Here is a 21,234-nt window from a genome sequence, read left to right on the forward strand (position 1 = left end):
CTATATTGTAGAGAATTTGTCTCCTGGCCTGTTCAGCTCTCGCTTCTTGGTCCATCGTATTGTTCAGCATCTCGAGCTTCCGCTGCAAGTCCGCAGCTTCCGTGTTCTCTGGATCTTTTGGAGATAAAAGCAAGTCAATATGTCAGTATAAATCGTCAACAAAAATTGACAATTATCGAAATGAAACTATAAATAATAAAAATAAAAAATCCTCTAGTCGGTGCAGTCATCTATAATCTAACGAGCATATTTTTTAAATTTTTATTTATCGTCAAAAAGTATCGACTTTCCAGAAACTACTTTATTAAGTAAATAAAGAGTTATTTTTTGCAATGATATTTTATTGTATATAATAAAATAAAATAAAATGGGCTTTGTAACGAGACTATTACGATAAGAAATCGAGATAGTCCATCCTTGTAATCTGGGCAATAATGGACGATTTTCCCATGACCTTTTTCGGCTATTTCACATAACACTACTTCTAACTAAACTGTTTGTATAAAATGGAGGACAATGAGATGAGTTGAGTTTATACTACACTATAATATAATAGAACACTATAACGCTATTATTGTAGCTATATATGTGATATTATTCTTGAGTGTTTTCAGCTTCAGCTGATAGTTTAAGTACCATGAGGAGGAGGAGGGAAAATAATCGGCTATGATAAATAAATAAATTTTAAAGAAGTTTTTGAACATATTTAAAATAACTCGAGAGTATGATGTGGTAACAAATGAGGATACTTTGAGAAAATTTATTTGTTTTGCAAACAAAATTAGTCAAGTTGTAATAACAAGTTTGTTAAGTTACTAAATTAATCTGTCATTAAAGTTATAATTTAGAACTTTGTTTATTATTGTAACAGTTTAAAATCCTGAATATAGTTCACTCTAAAGGCAATTCCTAAAACTTCCTGTTATATTAAAGTTCAAAGCGCTCAAAAATTTTTCTATTGCAAAATTAGTAGCTCAAAAAAAAATTTTTTTTTCAATGAAATCAAATTTAGAAAATTGAAATTTTTTCTAACAATTTTTATTCGAAAAAAAAAAAAAATATTCAGGAATCGAACCCAGTTCCGTCATATTATATCTTAAGCGACTTTTACTCTTCGCCACCGTTCTTAAATTGACTATTAGCTATCCAATTTTTTTTTTATCCCAAAAATATTATTTTTTCTGTAGTTTTAACCCTTCGACCTCAAAATACAACTTTAAGCTCAAAAATCTAGTTACTGTCTTGGAAAAATTTTTTTTTTTGAAAACTTGGCTAGTAAAATTATTAGTTATTTTCCATTAATTATTAATTTATTACCACAACACGTCTTATATTATCCCAACAAAATATGTTTTTCCGCGTAATAAATTTTATTTAGCAAATTCCCTTGATTCAAAAAAATTTACAGTGACATTCGAAAGTTTTTAAACTCTACAAAGACGTAAAATTCTGAAAGATTTAAAAAAAAAATTGCACTTTAAAATTCTCTGCAAGAAATCTAGTATTTTATTTTTTTAGAATATTAAAAAAATGTTACAAAGTTCTATTTTTAACTTGAATAAACTTTTCATGGAGTGTTAAAAATAGTTCAAACAGTAACGACTAAAATTACACTATAGTATCAAAAAGGAAAAAATAAAAAATTCAAAACTCATTCATTTATTAAAAAGACTCCCAGTGGACTGGAAAAGTCGCACAGCGCCCCCACGGGAGCTGTGATTTTCACTATCTGGGTTTTTTATCTTTATTTAGTCCTTCCGTAGATTCTTCTACTATCTCGCAATATCAGTCTGCCGGGAAAAATGTCACCTGGTAGGTATTGATGAACTTTAGACTTTTATTTATTTCTATTTTTACTTTTATTGCTATTATTCATTTTATTTTTTAATTCACACGGTCATAGTTCGCACTATCAATGGTGACGGATAAAATAAACTCAATTAAATAAATTCAATAATAAATTAAAAATTAAAAATAAAACTCTGGAAAGTCATTATCACTTTTTGTTTTGTATTTAATTTTTTTAGTGAACCGGTAGCTTTTAATTGCCGAATTATATTTTATATTTTAAATTTCGCGGGCATTTAGCTTAAACACGACCATTTTAAAGTAGGAATTATAATCGCCATCTTGTTTAATTTTTTTTCGAATTAATTCTTCAAAATTTCGATCAATTCAAGTCGTCAAAATTTTTTTATTAATGTAATTAAATAAATTTTAATAAATTACTTCTAAAAAAAATTTTTTTTTCAATAAAATCAAATTTAAAAAATTGAATTTTTTTTAACAATTTTTATTCGAAAAAAAAAAAAAAAAAAAAAATATTGTTCGGCATTCGAACCCTGTTCCGTCATAATATATTTTAAGCGACTTTTGTTCTTCGCCAACGTTCTTAAATTAACTCCCAGCTATTCAAATTTTTTTTTATCCCAAAAATATTATCTTTTCTGTAGTTTTAACCCTTCCCGAAAAACTACCGGTCCTTAAACTAAACTACAAAATAAATAAAAAAAAATAACAAGGATAGAATACAGTGCCGCAGCCATAGCTTATCCAGGTACCCTCAGCTTAAATTAAAAAAAATATAAAAAAAAAGAAATTTAAAATAAATCCGTGCTATCGCCGCGCCACTGCTCACTTAGTGCGACCAGTCGCGGAACTACGTGCTTTACAATAAATATTCCTTGTTATCACAATAATTATTACGTTATGTATGTTCAGATATAAATCCACTTAATTTTATAAAATACATCAAAGTAATTAACACGTTTACATACAAACTCAAGTGCTTGCCTAATTTATATTGTGAACACTATAACACAGTACATTTAGTATTACACACACATTATTCAGTAAGTACGAACAAGGTAAAGCATTTAAGTTTTGTTGTTAAAAATGGGTCAAAAAAATTGCTGGACAATATTTATTGTGCTAAGAAAAAACATTCACCCGGTAGATTTATTTTTTTTTTTTTAAGACAATAAATACTAAGAAAATAAAATTATTTACCTACGTATATGATTTTAATGGTAATTTTTGTTTTTTAGACAAAAAAATCGATGTAAAATTTCGGTAAAAATTTTTTTTTAACGTTACACCCCCGGACGTAAAATAGTTGCGGCCTTGATGGAAAAATTTATTTATTTCTCATAGAAAATTATTTTAATTTTTTTTTTTCAATGGATAAAAATCAAAATGTTGGACAAATTTTGTTGCTAAAAATAAAAAAAAATTTTTTTCTAAAAAATAGAGCCATCGGGGCCGCGACAGGCTTCCGGCGAGAGGTGTAACAGTTCATAAAAAATTTTTGTTGTGCTTAAAAAGAACAAAAAAAATTTCTAAACCATATAAGTAAGATCGATCGAATATTTAAAAGAATAAAATTAAAAAACAAAGTGATTGAAAGAAGAAAGACGGAGCTAGAACTAGGGGGTGGTAAGTGGCTCAGATAATTTAACAATCAAGTTCATTGAATGATCAAAGTGAGATGACAAAGTAGCGGGAGAAAGACAAAGAGTCGGAGTTAAAACTACGAGGTGTAAATAGACTTTGGCTACTTATACTTTACTTTTGGATTAATTCGGGTCACTATTGTATGAATCATAAATGTTTTAATTAAAAATAATCAAGTCTTGACACTCAAGATGGTGCAGTGGCGGGCTAGAGGGTTGTCACGCTAATTACGGAAAAAGCTCGATCCCGTGGATGCGTAAATTTTTTTTTTTTAACTATGCAAAAATTTATTTTTTACTATTTTTTTTTTTTTTTGGTAAATAGTGAAAATATTTTCAGAATTTTTTAAGTATAAATTTCTGCATAATCGCGGTTTGAAATTATGAACAAACATCGATGGAGAACGAATGAATGTTTGCAGTGAAAAAAAAGTATTTTTCTTTTCGAAATACTAATAAGTATTCAAAGAATATTTTTACAGTAAAAATACCTATTTTTACTGTAAAAGAGATGGTATAATTTCCACAGAAATACCAAATTTATTATCCAAAATTAATACTCTAGGCTATTAAAAAACAAGGCTTTAAAATAAGTTAAAAATACGTACACTGATAAAAAAATTTATTAACTATTAATAGTTTAATTTATTAAATTTTAATAAATATTTTTTTTATATTCTTTGACTTTGAACTTTAAATAAATAAAATTTTTGTTTTATTAAATAATGATTTTTATAAAATTGCACTGTACTTTCTTAAATATTGACATTTTCAAAGATATAAGCTCATCCCGTTGTTACACTCATCAAGAGCTTTTATTTGAGTACCCATATGAATTTTTGATATATACATATATATAAAATATATGAAAAATTGATATGGGTACTCAAATGAAAGGTCTCGATGAGTGTAACATTGGGATGAGTTTATATCTTTAAGAATATCAATATTTTACAAAATAAAAGGTTATTTTTTAATTATTTAGATATAGAGCATTTTCGAATGCATTACTTATTAACTGTTAATAAATATTTATTAACATTAAATAAATCGTTTTAAATAAATAATTTATTAAATTTTACTTTGCATATGAAAATTTTTCGCTACTTTTCGCCATCTATCGGGCATTTTAAAAACTAAAAAATTTTATTTTTTAACAATATAAAATTAGTATATAAAAATTATATTTAGTCTTATTTAAGGATTTATTAACTATTAAAAATTTAATTTAATTGAAGACAATTATTCAATTTATTAAATTTTAATAAATATTCATTTAGGGGGAAAGTATAAAGCTTATTAAATTTAAACAAATCCTTCTATCAGTGTAGAAAAAAAATAAGAATTACTTTCGGGATTAAACTTTAGTATTTTTTCTAAAGAAAAAAATTGAAGAGGAAAAATACTTTTTTTTCAGTGCGGTAAAAAAAGTAACCATAATAGGTTTAGGATATTTATACATCCATGGATTTATTAATTTCCATGGGATGTCACGGTGTGATGATGCGGAAGGTACCTGAGCCACACATAGGCCGTGATGCCCATAACTTGATTGCAGTATCGCTCGTTATCAAGGCTTTCCATCCGCTCCTCGGGTCACACCATCTTCCTAATTCATCAACGGAACCGTTTACAACAATTTACCTTTCTCGCAACATAAACTTATTATTTATCATTTATCATTTAATTAACAACTACTATCTGAGCATCTTTCCGACTTAAAACTTGTTAATTATCTCTGCCAATTTATCAACTTTATCAAGGAAATTTTGTTCCGCTCTCAGACACCCTTGTTTTTAATTATTCACTCGAATTATTAATAAACTAATTAAATAATAATTCACTTACCAAAGGGTTGCTCGAATTTGCAGGATATCAGTAGACTGTGGCCAGTTGGTACTTTTGTTCCAACCACCTCGCCTCCCCGCATCTCTAGCTCCGAATCAAGGCTTACCCATTGTCCGCAATCCTCCTTTGAAAAATTAAATTATGTTTTAATTAAAAATAAAAAACTAAATTATGTGTTAATTAGTAAATGTTATAAAATACAGTAGTCACAAAAATTAAAAAATATAAAAGAAATTCTAAATTTTTGGGTGATTTTCAACGAGCTGTAACTACGAGGAAAATGATCGTACAGCAAAAAATAAAAAAGCAAATTGAAGCTCCAAGTGTCTAGTTTTCAGATATGACCATGAAAATTTTTTATCATGTTCGGGTCTGGAGAAATCCTAAGAAAACTACAAAAAAAAAATTTTCCAAATTTTTTCTCGTCTTAAAAAAAGGTCTACGGGCGTCAATAAATTTTTTTCCATTGTTTCGCTGATGAGCTTTTTTAGAAAATTTAATGCCCTTCAATTTGACGTAATCAAAAAGCCTGTACGATGATTTGCCGCGGAGTTATCGTCAGTCAAAGCAAAAAAGTACTTTTTCAATTTGACAATCTATAACTCTGGAAATAATGATCGTATAGGAAATCAAAGGACGGTTTTGAAAACTACACGATATTCTCTATAAGATACCGTGAATAGCTATTGTCAAAAAAAATTTTTTTTTCATTGAAAACTTTAACTGAAAAAACGACAAAAATTCGCATAATTAAGGATATTTGGATAACTTGGTATAACTTTGGATAAAATGGATGAACAAAGGATATCGTAGGTAATTTTTCAACCTTCAAGTGTCCCCTAAAATCCCTGAAGCATTCAAAGCGCTAAGATTTTTTTTTCATAATTGCCCGAAGCTTCAAATTCTTTGTTTTTGCAAAAATTACCATTATGAGCAATTTTTCGATTTTCATTCATTTCTTCAATGAAAAAAAATTTTTTTTCTCAGAAATCTTTATTTTTTCAAACAAAGAGATACATTTTTCAAAAAATTTGAAAAAAAAAATTTCAATTTTTTTTTCCAAAAAAATTTTTTTGAAAAAAAAATTTTTTTTTTTTAAATTTCTCCAAAAATCAATCTCTTCAAAAAAATTTGAAATTATATTACTGATTAATTGATTTTAATTCAAAAATTATTTTTCCGCTCAAAAAATTTTCAAAACAAAATTTCTTAAAAATTTTTCAGTAAATTCAATAATTTCCTTATTATTATTAAAAAATAAAATTTACACCGTGATAAAATAAAACCTTTCTTAAATCTAAAAACAATAAAAAACTTCCTGTACATATAATTAAATTCAACTTAAAAAAAACTGTACCCCCCCCCCACCATTTGACCCACATATCACTTTAATATTTATACAAAAACAGAACCCAAGGAAGTAGAACTTCTGAAAAACAAATTTAATATCCCAAGTTAGAGACAGAGGCAAAGAATCTAAATCGATTCCGAAAAAGTTATTAGATTACAAGTTTTAAAAAACACGTGACCTAAAAATAAACGGAAAAAAAAAAAAAAAAAAAAAAGAGTAAAAGCCACCAACAATCCCCTAAGTGTCGACTACCAAAAGTTGTTAACACAATCAACGGATCAACGATCTTGATTAAAATACGCTAATTAAAATACCTTTCTCCAAAGTCACTTTCTCACGCGATAAAATTTTCATTAATTTTATTTGAAAATTAACTCTGTGTTAATACGTCGCTGTATTAGATACAAAATATATAAGGTAGAATATAATATAATAATGGATATATGGAATGCTATTCAGTATTAATACCCGGCATAAATAATTCTCCCCATGATCCCTGGTTGGCATGTATTGCATGATCGCAATGGAATGCAATGTCCTTGCTAGGATATAGTTGTATACAACTTGTTATATTATATATTATATATTGTATATTGTATATTATTATATTGTACGACACGAGTCGACGTAGATGCGTTTATTCGTCGGTATAACAACATTTATCAAACAACAGAACAATGGGAACTATAGCGGCAAGGTCTGACGCAAGCACTGGAACTACTACTCGAGAATATTTCTTTTATTTTAGGTATATATATATATGGAAAATATTTTACATAAATGTTGAATATGCACACGTTTAACTCGACTATTAAACATGACAAAACGTCTTAGTCTGTACACATTTAGCTTTTAAAGTTAAATTACTACGAAATAAATTCAATATATATGTTGTGTGAATTAATATTTATGTGGGTAATAATAATGAATATACATGTTTTGAAAGTGACCATTAGTCATTGTTTTTGTAGTTATTATTTTAATATAAATTAAAAAATTTTTTTTTACAATTTTGGTGAATAATTAAGTGATAATTTTAATTTTTTATTTATTTTGTATCAAATAGCGATAAAAAATAATAATACTATTAAGATAAATTTAAAAAACAATTTTAATAAGTTAATTAGAAATTAATTACAAAAAATTTTATTTAAAATTCAATTTTAAAGCTTTTTTAAATTTTCCCGCGGATAGTATTTTTTTTATGCTTATTATAATAATTAAATTCACTAAATAAATTAACCTTTTTTAATATTTAAAGATATGAAAGATAATTATGAGATGTAATAGAATTTGATATTTTACAATAAATGTTATTATAATGTAATATAATTAATGCAAATAATTTATAAAGATGATTTTTATTAATAAGCAATTTTCAAATTGTTAAAAAATATTTATCAAAGTTTAATAAATCAAATAATGGTCGTCAAATAAATTAAATTATTAAAAGTTAATAAATCCTTCTATCAGTGTTAAGAACTTCCGATAGATTGCGCATGGTCGCTAAATTTTCTCCTTATAAGAGAATTAACTCTGAGATATAAACTTTGAATTGAAAAAAAATTTGTTTTTCTTCCAATTTATAGTCAGATAAATGTAAATTATTTTTTACTGGAATTATGAAAGAAAAAGTAAGGCATTAAAAAATTTAGCCAGTTGAATAAATTAAAATACTTTAATAATTTGAAATAAAAAGATATTAAAATTACCCAATTTAAACCTTAATAGATAGTTAAAATTTATTTAAAAATCGATCTAGGGGAGGGTGGGGCAAGGCGGGCCACCTAAGCCAGTTTTTATTTTTTGTGGCTTTCTACTATCAAGTGGATATACTTACGTCCAACTTTGACTCAATTAGAATTTTTCGAAAGTTCTAAAAAAAAATTTTTTTTTGGGGGGGCAAGATGGACCACCTCCAAAATATGATGAAAAAATATTAGAAAAATAAATTCTTGGTCAATCTTTGAAGTGGGCCTTCTTGCCCCGGTCAATAAATATTTATTAAATCGTGTGATGTTAAAAAATCATTTATTAACGGTTAAGAAAGTTTGTTAAATATAAACAAATCCTTCGATGTGTGTTTAAAGAAAATATTTCTCACCGCACAATTTTTTATTGCACCCAGCAAACATTTAGGAGAATTTGTTCCAAAAAAAAAAAAAAAAAAAAAAAAAAATGTATTTTGCCTTAAGCACACTCTGCGTACGTTATCTCGCTAGCCTTGGTACCTAAGGACAATACCAGCTATCTGGCTCCACTTATCTCCATACAAGCACACTATCATACGTTCTATCAACGAGTCTCATTGCGCTCTTAACCAGAAATGAAGGATCCTCATCCTTTCCTGATATTAAAGATAGCAATCATAATCACAATGATTGTTTAGGTAAATCAGCACTTTATCCGTTATTGTCATGTCCTATTGCTAAAAAACGGTGAAATAAATCTCGTGAGACATAAAAGTAGATTGCTTACTGGACCGAGCATGATATGTTCCTTCTCAAGTGGGTTCTTATCATGTCCAGGCTGGAAATAGCGACTTTTCTCAGTCAGATAAAAAAAAGATGATATATTACTACACAGAAAAATTTTTTCCTCCACATCTATTATATATAATAATTTATAGACTCGATAAAGTGTAAGCTATTAAGGGATTTTATCACTTGTAAGTATTTGAGCAAAAAAAAAAAAATCTTCGTAATCATAAAAGTACATTTTTTTTTTAAGGTTTCGCAAACTTGTTATCGATTTATATTTATTAGAAGTATCTATATTGAAGCAGTTTCTATTTTCACAAGGATTCGAATCATGACCTGGGATATTTTAGCCGCTCTGAATACAAATCAAGATGGAGATTGAGAAAAATGGATAAAACAGATACGATAAATATATTTTATAAATCCAATATTTCCTGGTAAAAATAATCCTTTAACGATTGCTTTAAGGCGATATAAAAGTATTGAGGTTTTTTTATAACTTAGTAACCCCGGGTCGCGAAACTAACGAGAATCGAATGCCAGTCGTGAACATACGTATGTAGATCCGTGTTATTCTCTGTAAATATTTTAAGAGAAAAGCATGACCCAGTTGTCCCTTTGCAACTTAATGTTAGTAAGCACTCTTCAACTGGATTGCTAGATGGGTTCATTAAAAATAATAATATTGTTTTATTTTCACTATCAATTCTCTTTATATTTGTGGTTGTACTTTTGCTCCATTTTTAGTTAATATTCAATCTATTGAAAAGCTTGGAGTCTTGAAAATTTTAATTTAATTTTTTTTGGAAATTTAATGAGCAAAATTTTTAGTTATTTGTCGAAAATTATTTAGCTACCGTTACTCTGGTCATTTTGTTGGAAAAAATAGTTGGAAAATTTTGAGAAGCTTTTTTTTAAAATTGTCATTAAATTTACAATTTACAATTTTATTTATTATTGTAACAATTTAAAAATCTTGGATATGGTTCACTTTAAAAGCTATCCTGTTATATTATTTGATTTTTTTTATTTGTAATATTTTAACCAAAATTAGCATTTTAAACTTTTTAAAACTACGGATAAATTCTGTATCTTTATTTGATTGACTTTAAATTTAAATTTTGGAGAAAAGATGATAGATAGAGCAAAATTAATAAAGAATTTTTGAGTAGAAAATAAAATTTTCTATAATAAAGGTTTGATATAATTTTTTTGTATTTTTAATATTTGACCCAGAATTTTGAATTTTAATTTGATAAAAAAATAACTTCAATAAATTATATTTTTATTTATTTCTAAAAATTCGTATTTTTACTGTAAGAATGTTCAATCATACTTTGTATGAATTCAAAGGAAAAGAGAATTTGCAGGATCGTTTTCCAGATTTTATAATCTTGTTAAAAAAAAAATTAAAGTGATTAGACCAAATAACACGATTAGAAAATATAATGTGAGAGAAGTAATAGAGAAGCGCGTCTGAGCGAGTTTTTTCTCTAATTAAAGTATTAACTCGCGGCTTATTAGCCGCCGGTGGAGTGAGAAGGAGTAAAAACGGAGTGAATACAAAAAAGGCACGTACCGGAGAGAACCGTTGAAGAAATAGAGTGATCATTAGGTCGAAGGTTAAAAACAGTTAGTTAACTGTGGGTTTAAAGGTTCAGATGTTCTGCCCGCTGAATGAGCAATGTCGTCATACACGGCTTTGAGCACGTGCGGAAGCTCCATCGATCCATGAAGGATTGTAATGGATAAACTGTCTGCATACTCCATTACTGTATTGCCCGTCACTATTCGAGTCGAGCCATTTTTATCTGCTGTAAATCTATTGCTTTGTTAATCCCATGGATATTTTCCCTTTTTTGTGATACCTTTGTTTGATACCTCCCCGGGGCAAATTCTCAAATATTTATTCCATGCACAATCGCTCAAAAGGTTTTAGGCTACTTATCTTCCCGGTATTTTCCCCATACAATAGATAAGCTCTTAATACTCTCTTTGCTATAAAAGAAAATTCTTCGGAATCAAAATAGGAAGATAATATGTTACTTCTTTCAGCTTAGAGGAATTTATCAAATTGAAGGAAAAATTTTTTTGGTCCCGATTGAATTATTTCTTGTTAAATTTATAAAATTATGCAAAAAAATTATTTTTTACAACAAAATGACCAGAACAAAAGTAGCTAAATTTTTTATTTCTAACAAAACCATTAATTTCAGGACCACAGATTAATTTAGTGACGTTACGAATTAATTTGCCTAATTTCAAAACACAGTAGCTAATATTTACAAATTTTTCTCTTAAAAAAAAAGTTTGCTTGCCAAATCGATGAAAAATGTGATTTATGAATAGAAAATACTTGCAAAATCATTTTTATGTATTTTCAGTGACTTTGAGCTTTTCCCACCTTTATTTTTCTATTTTATATTTTAAATATTTCAAATTGCTTGCTAATTTGTAACATAATTTTTACTCTAGATTTTTCCAACGAATTAAATTTTTTTCGGCCAAATTATTAATCGTACATAAAAGTACATTTTTCAAGGAACAAAATGAGCTAAAAAAATTTATTTTCAATAACAGGATAATTAATAAAAATTAATTTAGCAGATAGTTGATAATTTAAAGAATTTTTGTAACAAATAAATTATGACAAAAAAAAATTTATAAAAAAATTGACATTTAGAAATTAAAAATAATTTTTTGGAAGAAATTTATTTGTTAAAAAAAAATTAAAAAAAACTAACTTAATTTTTAATTTAGCTTTTATGAAGTCAAGAGTCTTACTTGATTACCCATCTCTTGAAAGAAAAACTGAAATTTAATCGTGTGTCACAACTAAATAAGGTTTCAGTGATGCGAACTTGAAGTATCCGTTTAAAGATAGGTAAATTGGGTTACATTAACATGTCGAGTTCGATAGCTTCGAATAAAAATCAAGGTAATAAAATAACCGTAAACGAAAACCACCTGCTCAGAACTAAATCGACTTAGCCATTATATTGTCACATATCCACACACACAGAGACACATACATGCATAAGGACATGAGTAAATAAAAAGGGCTGGGAATATAAGGGAGAATTTGCTGGCGTGACGCCAATCCGTGTTCAATGACATAAAATAGTGGAGTCACATTCACATTCGCATTGAAAACCGTCACCCAAGTAAATATGTTACATTTTTTTTTTTTTTTTTTTTTTTGAATGACAGTATTATACTGCGTTAACATGTAGTGACTGAGTACCGCGACGTTTTATATAAGAACAGAGATATAAGTAATATAAAGTGACCCTTTACTTCTCTATTCCTTTTAAATTTTACCTTGGACTGAGAAGATAACAGTGAATAAGAGTGTGTATGTAGCAGTGGAACGTGCACGTGATTTTTTTTCAATAAATGTCTTTTGTCATGATAAAATGTAGAGCGGAATCCAGCAGTCACTAGTCGGTAGTTGGTATTAACATTTCATCGGGCTTTTTTTAAACTATTGACTTCTTTTTATCAGACATACCTTTTTATAGATAAAGATAATAAACATGTATGTCTTTTTGGTTTTTTTGCTTAACCTATGCCCTATTCGTCTTTGTTTAATGGATCAATGCTTATTAGCGAGTTATTAAAGATCCATTGGCTCTCAGAGGGGTCGTAAGGTGCCAAAGGTAACTATTATTTTCATATTAACTATTACACTAAAAATAAAGGAGTTTTTTCAGAGAAAAATTTGACGGAAAAAGTTTAAAAGGATTCATTTTTGTGCTCTTAAAAGTTATATCATGGTTAAGTTAAGGGTCTGTGTGAAACTATTCAGGATTTAATCATGAATTTGATGGTATTTACCTCATTTGCATAAGAGACTTCAGGCAGTGGTATGTAGTGATAACCAAGTGCTCGGTCCCACAGCATCCCTTTGCTCCAAACTTCCACCAATAACCCGGTATTAACGTCGTTCGTCTCGCTAGACACCAAAATATTGAATAATTAGTTGAGAAAACAAAGAGCAACGATGATTTGATTTTTTAAGAAACTGGGCCCATAACCTGTCAGTTAAAAGGACTTTGCCGCGAATTTAGAAGGAAAAATGTTAGATTTTAATTAAAATTGACTTTTTTTTTGTTAATTTAATTGAAAAAATTTTTGAGAAACTAAAACTTTCCTGTATTTTCTTGAAATAAATTTTCTTCATAAATAATAGTAAGATATTCCGCAATTTATAATCTTACTTCAATTTTTTGAATAATTATTCACAAATACTATGAAAAAAATATTGAAAAGTACCATTAATTTTTACTGCAAAGGTTAAAAATAATAAACGTGAAAAATTGATAAGATTAATAATTATTTCAGACTATTAATATTAAAAATTCCAGTGAAATAAAATGTTTTTACTGAAATTACTAAAAAATTAACCGGACTTGACAGTAAAAATTAATCTAAGTACCGGAATTATCCACCGACTTTGAGGCGGCGCTACAATCGCTCTCGACTTATCAGCTGTATAAAGAATTACACATTTTGGTGATCAATTGTTGATCAATTACAGTTAATTCTAACCACACATTTATACAATTATCATTCTAATTAAATTTTATCCAATTAGTTGAATATTATTTTTAAAAAAGTACTTTAATAACATTCGTTATTTTTTTTTTACTATAAGCAATTATTCTATATATATTTTCAAGTGAACTACCCTTAAAAAATAAATTAAATCTTAAAAATTAATTAAACATTCAATCTTATAAAACTAAAATCTTTTCCAAAATATAAAACGTTAATTAAATAAATATATTTTAATTAAATATTTTTTTATTTCACAAGTCCGATAGATTTTACTTTAATAAACTTTAGAGAGTATTGCTACTAATAAATGGCAATGCACCGCCCTGGATTATTATACAGTCCGGTAATTTTTCTCGCGAATTTATCAATCAATTCTAAGGCTTTAATTTATTTCCGTGCGTACTTAGAGTACTATGTTGTAGATAGTTTTTTATAAGTGAAGTAGCATGGAGAAAATCGTCGGACGACGCCCTTTAGCTCGGAATCGAATAACCTCCAGTGACCTTTAACCCAGTTCTCATTCACCCGCGCACGCTTCGTCATACTCAAACGCTGGAAATATAGCCCTAGATATTTTGCCCAAGAATATACCAGCAAACTCCTATCGTTTCACTTAATTTATCATCCTCCAGACTCCAGTTTTGGTTCCAGTCTGAGTTAGCAAAGCAGTTTTGTCTGTGATTATCTGCATAGACAGCACTTCCTTGGCACAAACCTTGTCCAGACGTCCAGACCTCGCTTATTTTTTCTTTTATTTTCCCTCTGGGTCTTGTTTTAATTTTTGTTCGCGGTTATTGTTTTTGTTTCTAGTTCTGGCAAATCGTTGGAAATAATAGTAATAGATATAAGTGTGCTTTAATGCTCGCTTTACTTACAAAAGAAAGTCTTGCTCCCAGCATGGATTGGCCCCTTTCACGGTAACCGTTGTTGATTTTACGTTTTGTAACTTTAGCGTTACGTAAGTGTTGAATTGTTGTGCTGGAAAGTTAAATTTTTAATTGTTAATTTTTATTTATAAAAAATTTTATATAAAAAATTTTTTTGACACTTAATTATTTTTTTTTAGTCAAAAAAAATTTTTATTAAAGTCCTAAATTTATTATTCTGTGTAAATATTATAAAACTAAATTTATATAAATTCATACATTATTTTTAACTCAATAGAACTTTCCTCTTTAATTTAATTAAAAAATTTTTCATTAAAAATTGATGGAATATTTTTTTTTTTATTAATTCGAAATTTAATTAAATATCAAGTTTAAAACTTTATAAGATAAAAGTCCCAATTATAGACAGGGGTTTAAATATTGACACCCTAAATTATTTTTAAATATATTTAATCAGCTGCAATAAAAATAACTATCATATAAATTTTTATTAAATTCTAATTAATTAAAAAATTGAAAAAAAATTACTGTCAGTTCAAAATATTAAATATTAATTATTAAAAAAAAAATAAAGTTAGCACCAGTTCATCAAATCAGCTTACGAGCGTCTATTTTCTTAACAACTTTGGTTAGAAAAGCATTTTTTTTAAATGCCGAGTTTAAATTAATTTCTTCATCTAATTATATGATCTTTTTTTTTTTTTTTTTTTTTTAATTAACAATATATGAAAAATTTATAAAATTGAATAATTGAAATTAATTGTATGCTTTATAATATTTAAATAATCGGTGTCAATAACTAGTTGATAATTTTTAAGTGTGAATCTCATATTGACAGCGCTATCACGCCTTTTTTTTGTTTTTTTACTTAAACCTAAAAAATTAACTGTAAGAGTTTGAACTCTTCTGATTAAATAAATTAATTTTTATATTTTTAAAAGTAATTAATCATTTATGGAAATTATTATTAATAAACTTTAATAATAACTTTCGATAAATAAGAATAAGCAGATGATTCGACGCTTGCGCAGTATAGGTGTCAATAATTAGATCAATCAGTTTTTTAACCTGTCAATAATTGGTGTATCCGGATACTCTATTTAATTATTTAAAATTAATTAGTAAATATGAGTGATTATCATTTTAAAAAAAGAAATTGATTAGTAAAAACATTACTTGAGACATTACCACAAATAAAATTCAACGATATTGATATTTGATTGCTTAAAAAAAATCAAATCATATTTTTGTCTCTTATATTCATTTTAATAAATTTATATTAAATATTATATTTTTACTAAAAAAAAAAAAAAAAAAAAAAAAAAAAAAAATGAACTATTACATTTACCTTGGACCCCAACGAATTCGGCCTTCTTAACTGAAAAATAAAAAAACGATTATTAAACTCTTTCTCTCTTTAATAAAAAAAAAAAAAAAAAAAAGAATGAAAAGTTTGTCGTATTGAAAAAGTTAACATCTATGCTACAATTCCTCGCAAAGCTAAACGGTAAATTTTGCCCTGGTAATTCAGATCAACAGATTGCGGAAAAACGTGACCAGATATTTTATTCACGAAAAAGTTATAGTTAAAAAATAAATAAAAAAATTTGTGGAAAAATAATAAATTTAGAATAGAATAGAATTTTAGGATGTATATACGTGACGTAACTTATTCATATAAATTTTGGCAACTGGTTTAGAGGAAACATGCTTTACAAAGTTGTTAAATATTCATCAGCATCAGCCGAGTGTATTTATTTATGTATTTATTTATATATTTATTTAAAATGGTAAAATAAATTAAACGTTGTGTCCACATCAGACGGGAAAGCTTCCGGATTTATATGTCTAAGTGACGGGATGAGTAAAGAGATTTATATCCAACATGACGAGGAGTTTATGGTGAAATTTTATCAACTCTCAACTTCCAGGGGTTGATATTGGATACCTGTTGAAGCTTTTACTTCTCTTTGAGTGATAAAAATCTCACGGTATCTTCATGACGCCAACGAGGGGACTGTTAAATCAACAAGATAATAATAATAGTTTGAGAAGTAGAAGAAAAAAATTTATATCGAACCGGCCCGGACGACTGCGATATAAGTTTAGTCATAAGTAACAAGTAAATTATACTCTAGATTAAAATGTCTCTTTAATTTTACAAAGTTATTCAAATTTATACCATCGATTTGAATTATAAGTTTCAGATTTTAATAAATACATTTTTTATTTTTATACTTTTTAAGAAGGAAAATTTTATGGTTTTAAATTATTATTTTTTAAATTGTAATTTATGCTAATGAAAGAATTTTATATTGAATTTAAAAAAAAATCACTTTTATTTTTTTTAAATTCCATGCAAGTAGGCTTAATAAGGTGGTAAGTGTTTAAAATTGCCAAGTAATATTACTGCTTAATATTAAGTCAAGTATTAAAAATTTCCAAGTACATTTAGTGTTTTAATTTACCAAGTATACAAAAAATTAAAAATTGCCAAGTACACTAAACATTAAATAATGCCTAGTATACTAAAAATTTAAATATGCCAAGGATACAAATTTGCCAAGTACACTAAACATTAAAAAAAAGCCAAGTATTTAAAATGATCAAGTATGTAAATTATTAAAATTTCTATATATTACGTCAAGTATTAAAAATTGCCAAGTACAATAATTATTAAAAATTGCCAAGTATACCAAGAGTTTAAAATTGTTGAGTACACTAAATATTGAAAATTGTCAAGTCTTTCAAGTATTAAAAATTGCCAAGTATACTAAATCTTTAAAATTGCCAAGTATCTCAAAAATTAAAAATTGCGAATTATTAAAAATCGTCAAGTATATGAATTATTAAAATTTATATATATCAAGCCAAGTATTAAAAATTTCCGAGTAAAACAAGTATAAAAAATTGCCAAGTACACTAAATATTGAAAATTGCCAAGTACAAAAAAACGTTAAAAATTGCGAGGTATTAAAAACTTTCAAGTATGTGAATTATTAAATTTCCATATATCAAGCCAAGTATTAAAAACTTCCAAGCACAACGAATATTAAAAATTGCTAATTATACAACGAGTTTAAAATTGCCAAGTATAATAAATATTGAAAATTGTCGAGTCTTTCAAATATTAAAAATTGCCAAGTACACCTTATGTTTAAAATTGCCAACTATACTAATCATTAAAAATTGCCAAGGACTGTGCCAAGTGTTAAAAAAATTTCAAATTAAGCGATAAATTTAAAAAATATCATTTAATATTGCTTAATACATTTTAACCCAACAAAAAATCTAACTACTTTTAAATAACACTTGTTATTCGAAAAGGTTTAAACGTAGACAGAATTTCATCCCTTTCTGATCCCAAATAATTTAAATATAAATTTGTTATTTATCTCTCTGAAAAACAATTATTTTTTCAACCGTAAAGTAAAGCTCTCTCTAAAAAAAAAACTAAAGATCCATCCGTCTCTTCTTTAGCTCTTGTTGTTTTTTGTTTTTATTGTTTCGTAAGAGCGCGTGTGAGATTCAAGTGGACACGATAAGGGTCCTACGTCTTGAAAGTGTCTCACCTCATTTCTTAATGAACAAAATCCTCTCTGTTACAAAAAAAAAATACAATAAACTTTATGAAATAAAGTTAATTTAGCTGATGAAAGGATTTATTAACTCAACTTTTAATAAAGTATGTGTTAAATATAATTGTGAGTTTTATTATTAAAATATTTGATATTTGGTATTTTTTAATACTGCTGCCATTTTGTGCCGCGGAATTCAATCCGCCATCTTGTTGGCAGTTAAATTTGTCTCGAAACTAATATATCCTGATTTTTTTATGAACTTAGAGATATTTTTTTTCCAAAAATTCAATTTCACTCCAAATTTTTCTCCTACAACAATTAAACAGTAATTTTTCCAATTGTTCTCTTGATTAAGTCTAAAAAAAACTCCTCTATCAGCAATACCATTCACAATAGAATAATTTCTCTAATTACAGTTGAAAATAATCATCCGGGAATTAACATTTTTTTTTTTATCATGTTTTGACAATAATCTGGCCGTAAAAAGAGTAATAACTGTTTGAAAAAAAACTAAAAGTAAATTATGGAAAGTATGGTATAATGAGGCCACCGCGTGTCGAGTCTGTCATCGACGAGAAAGAGCTTTTCGTGTCTCTGCATACGTCAGAGACACACAGGAATAATAATAAGAGACATAGAGAGAACGAGAACGAAAACTAGAAGTAGTAAAGGCGTTGGCGCATTTGAAAAGGACATATTCTCTCGTTGATGACGACAGCCAAGTAGAAAACGAGCTGCTGATGCTTTTTACTCACTCACTCATTTCCTCCTACCCCTCTCTCATTTTTTATGCATTTTTATTATCGTCATTATTTTTTAAGTTTTTTTTTTTTTTTGTTTTTTTCCGGTAAAAACTCCTTTTACTAAAATATTTTTTTCTTGAGTAAAATTTATTTTTATTCGTATTGTGGAACCAGATTTTTCTTTAAACTTTAAATGGAAATTTCATTTCACTTTTTACCGTTTTTTCTGACAAACATTCTGTATTTATTTTTCTTTTATTGTTACTTTCGTTTTGAAGTTGAGTTTCAATTTTTTTTTTATTTATTTGGCCTCAAAAAAATTGATTAAATTTTGATTTTTTAATGCTTTTACTATTTTTAATTTTTCTCTAGAAGTTGGAAATTTTTTTTTTGTTTAGAATCAATTTTTTATCAAATTTCCAAAAATTAAGAATCAATTTTTATTTTTTTTATGTAAAAAATTGAAATAATTCAAATAAATTAAAAAAAATAATTTTTCCAAAAATTAAAAATTTGATTTTTTGTTCAAAAAAAATTCTAACTTTTTAATAATTTTTTTTCTTCCAAATTTGGAAAAAAAAATTGATTAAATTGAATTTTTTTATGAAACTACTGTTCCAAATTTTTCCAAAAATTATAAATTCAAAATTTTTTCATTTTTGACATTAAAGAAACCAAATTTTTGAAAAAAATGTCAATTATTTCATTTTTGTCAAATTCTATGTAATTTTTTGATTCCAAAACTTAATAATTATCAAAAAAATGTCTACCAATTTTTTTTACAAAAGTAAATTTAAAATCCAATTTTTCCAAAAATTACAAATTTTTTTATTTTCCAAAAATCGAAAAAAAATTTTTTAAATCAATTTTTTTCATTCCAAAAATTAAAAAAAAAATAAAACCTCCCAAATTTGTTTATTTTTGACATTTAAAAATCCATGTTTTTGAAAAAAAAGTAAATTTTGCCCAAAAAAATTTGTAATTTTAAATTATTTTATTCCCGCCAAATTAAAAAAAAATGTCTATCTATTTTTTTTGGACAATAAAAAAATAAAAAACTAAAAATTTGAACTCAGAAAATTTATAATCAAATTTTTGATCAAAGAAAATATTCCTAATTTATTATTTACAAACTAACTGCACTTGATGACTACGAAAAAAAAAAAAAAAAAAAAAAAAAAAAAAAGTTTGAGCTCAGAAAGAGAATTTCAAACTCAGAGACACTAAAACTTGTAACTCAATCGACATAAAAATAAAAACAAGCAACAAACACTCTTACTACCCAAACTCGGAGTAGATTCTCTTTGCCGTAATAAACTTTGGGAAATTAAATCAATATTGAGAAATTATAAACTAGCATCTCGATTGTCATCAACGTGAAACTAAACTAGACTCCGCTCTGGGAACAATAACTATAACAATAACAAGGATAATGATATTAATAATATTAATAACAACAATAATAAGTATGACGACACAGGAGCAGATGAATTGGGTTATAGACCATGACGTATAACATATAACATCTGTGTGTACCTATACTATGCACGATGAATTGAATTATACCGAGAAGGTAAGTGGAAAAGGGGGGAGAAAAGCAACAATGTGAGGGAGGGTGGAACACAACAACACGGCTAAGATAATTTTTATTTGACTATTGATTATCAAATCGTTATATTTCTTCCTCCACTTTCGGGTTTTTTTTCATATTTATTCAGTTCCTGAAATCGATCTTCGATTAATGTCACTGAACCGTGTAGTGGGCGAGAAACAACCAGAGCAAAAGCAAATTTAAGAGTACAAGCTGCTGTCACTATTCGAGCTTAATAAATTCTATCACTTACGTCACTAATCTCCAAAAATAAATTGGAAAATTTAATTTTTAGAATTTTGATTTTTTAGTAAAATTTTTTAATTATTAAAATAAAACACTATAATAATAACAGAAAAATTTTTGATAGTGAATTTTAATTTTTTTGGAAAAGTAAAAAAAATTTTTGAAAATTTCAACATTTTAATTAAAAATTTAAAACTTCTAAAAATTAAAAATTTCATTTTTTAGACAGTAAAATAATTATTATGAGAATAAGTAAAATTTTGTGGCTAGTGTATTTATTATAAATATTTGGGCTGCATTTAAAAATGCTCTATATCTAGATAGATGATTAAGAAATGATCTTGTAAATCGGGAACAATTGACATTTTTAAAGATATAAGCTCATCCCGATGTTACACTCATCGAGAGCTTTCATTTGAGTACCCACATCAATTTTTCATATATATATATATATATATATATATATATATATATATATATATATATATATATATA

General features: G+C 26.6%; 2 protein-coding genes across 2 annotated transcripts in view; one reads left to right on the forward strand and one right to left on the reverse strand.

The window, feature by feature from the left end:
- The window catches only part of LOC141538249 (protein unc-13 homolog A-like), a 22,918-nt gene continuing 1,684 nt past the window's right edge, over positions 1-21,234 (reverse strand). Inside the window, 4 exon segments of the mRNA XM_074259628.1 lie at positions 1-114; positions 12,969-13,086; positions 14,567-14,669; positions 15,927-15,956. Coding sequence (XP_074115729.1) covers positions 1-114; positions 12,969-13,086; positions 14,567-14,669; positions 15,927-15,956 — 365 coding nt within the window.
- Positions 12,774-21,234, forward strand: part of LOC141538358 (cytoplasmic dynein 2 light intermediate chain 1) — a 15,736-nt gene continuing 7,275 nt past the window's right edge. The window contains exon 1 of the mRNA XM_074259769.1: positions 12,774-12,790. The gene's annotated coding sequence lies outside the window, so the exon portion shown is untranslated. The remainder of the gene's footprint in view (positions 12,791-21,234) is intronic.

This window comes from Cotesia typhae, unplaced genomic scaffold (genome assembly GCF_013202065.1).
Source record: "Cotesia typhae breed Kobodo isofemale line unplaced genomic scaffold, CoteBio_Ctyphae contig_20, whole genome shotgun sequence".
NCBI classification, from domain to species: Eukaryota; Metazoa; Arthropoda; class Insecta; order Hymenoptera; family Braconidae; genus Cotesia; species Cotesia typhae.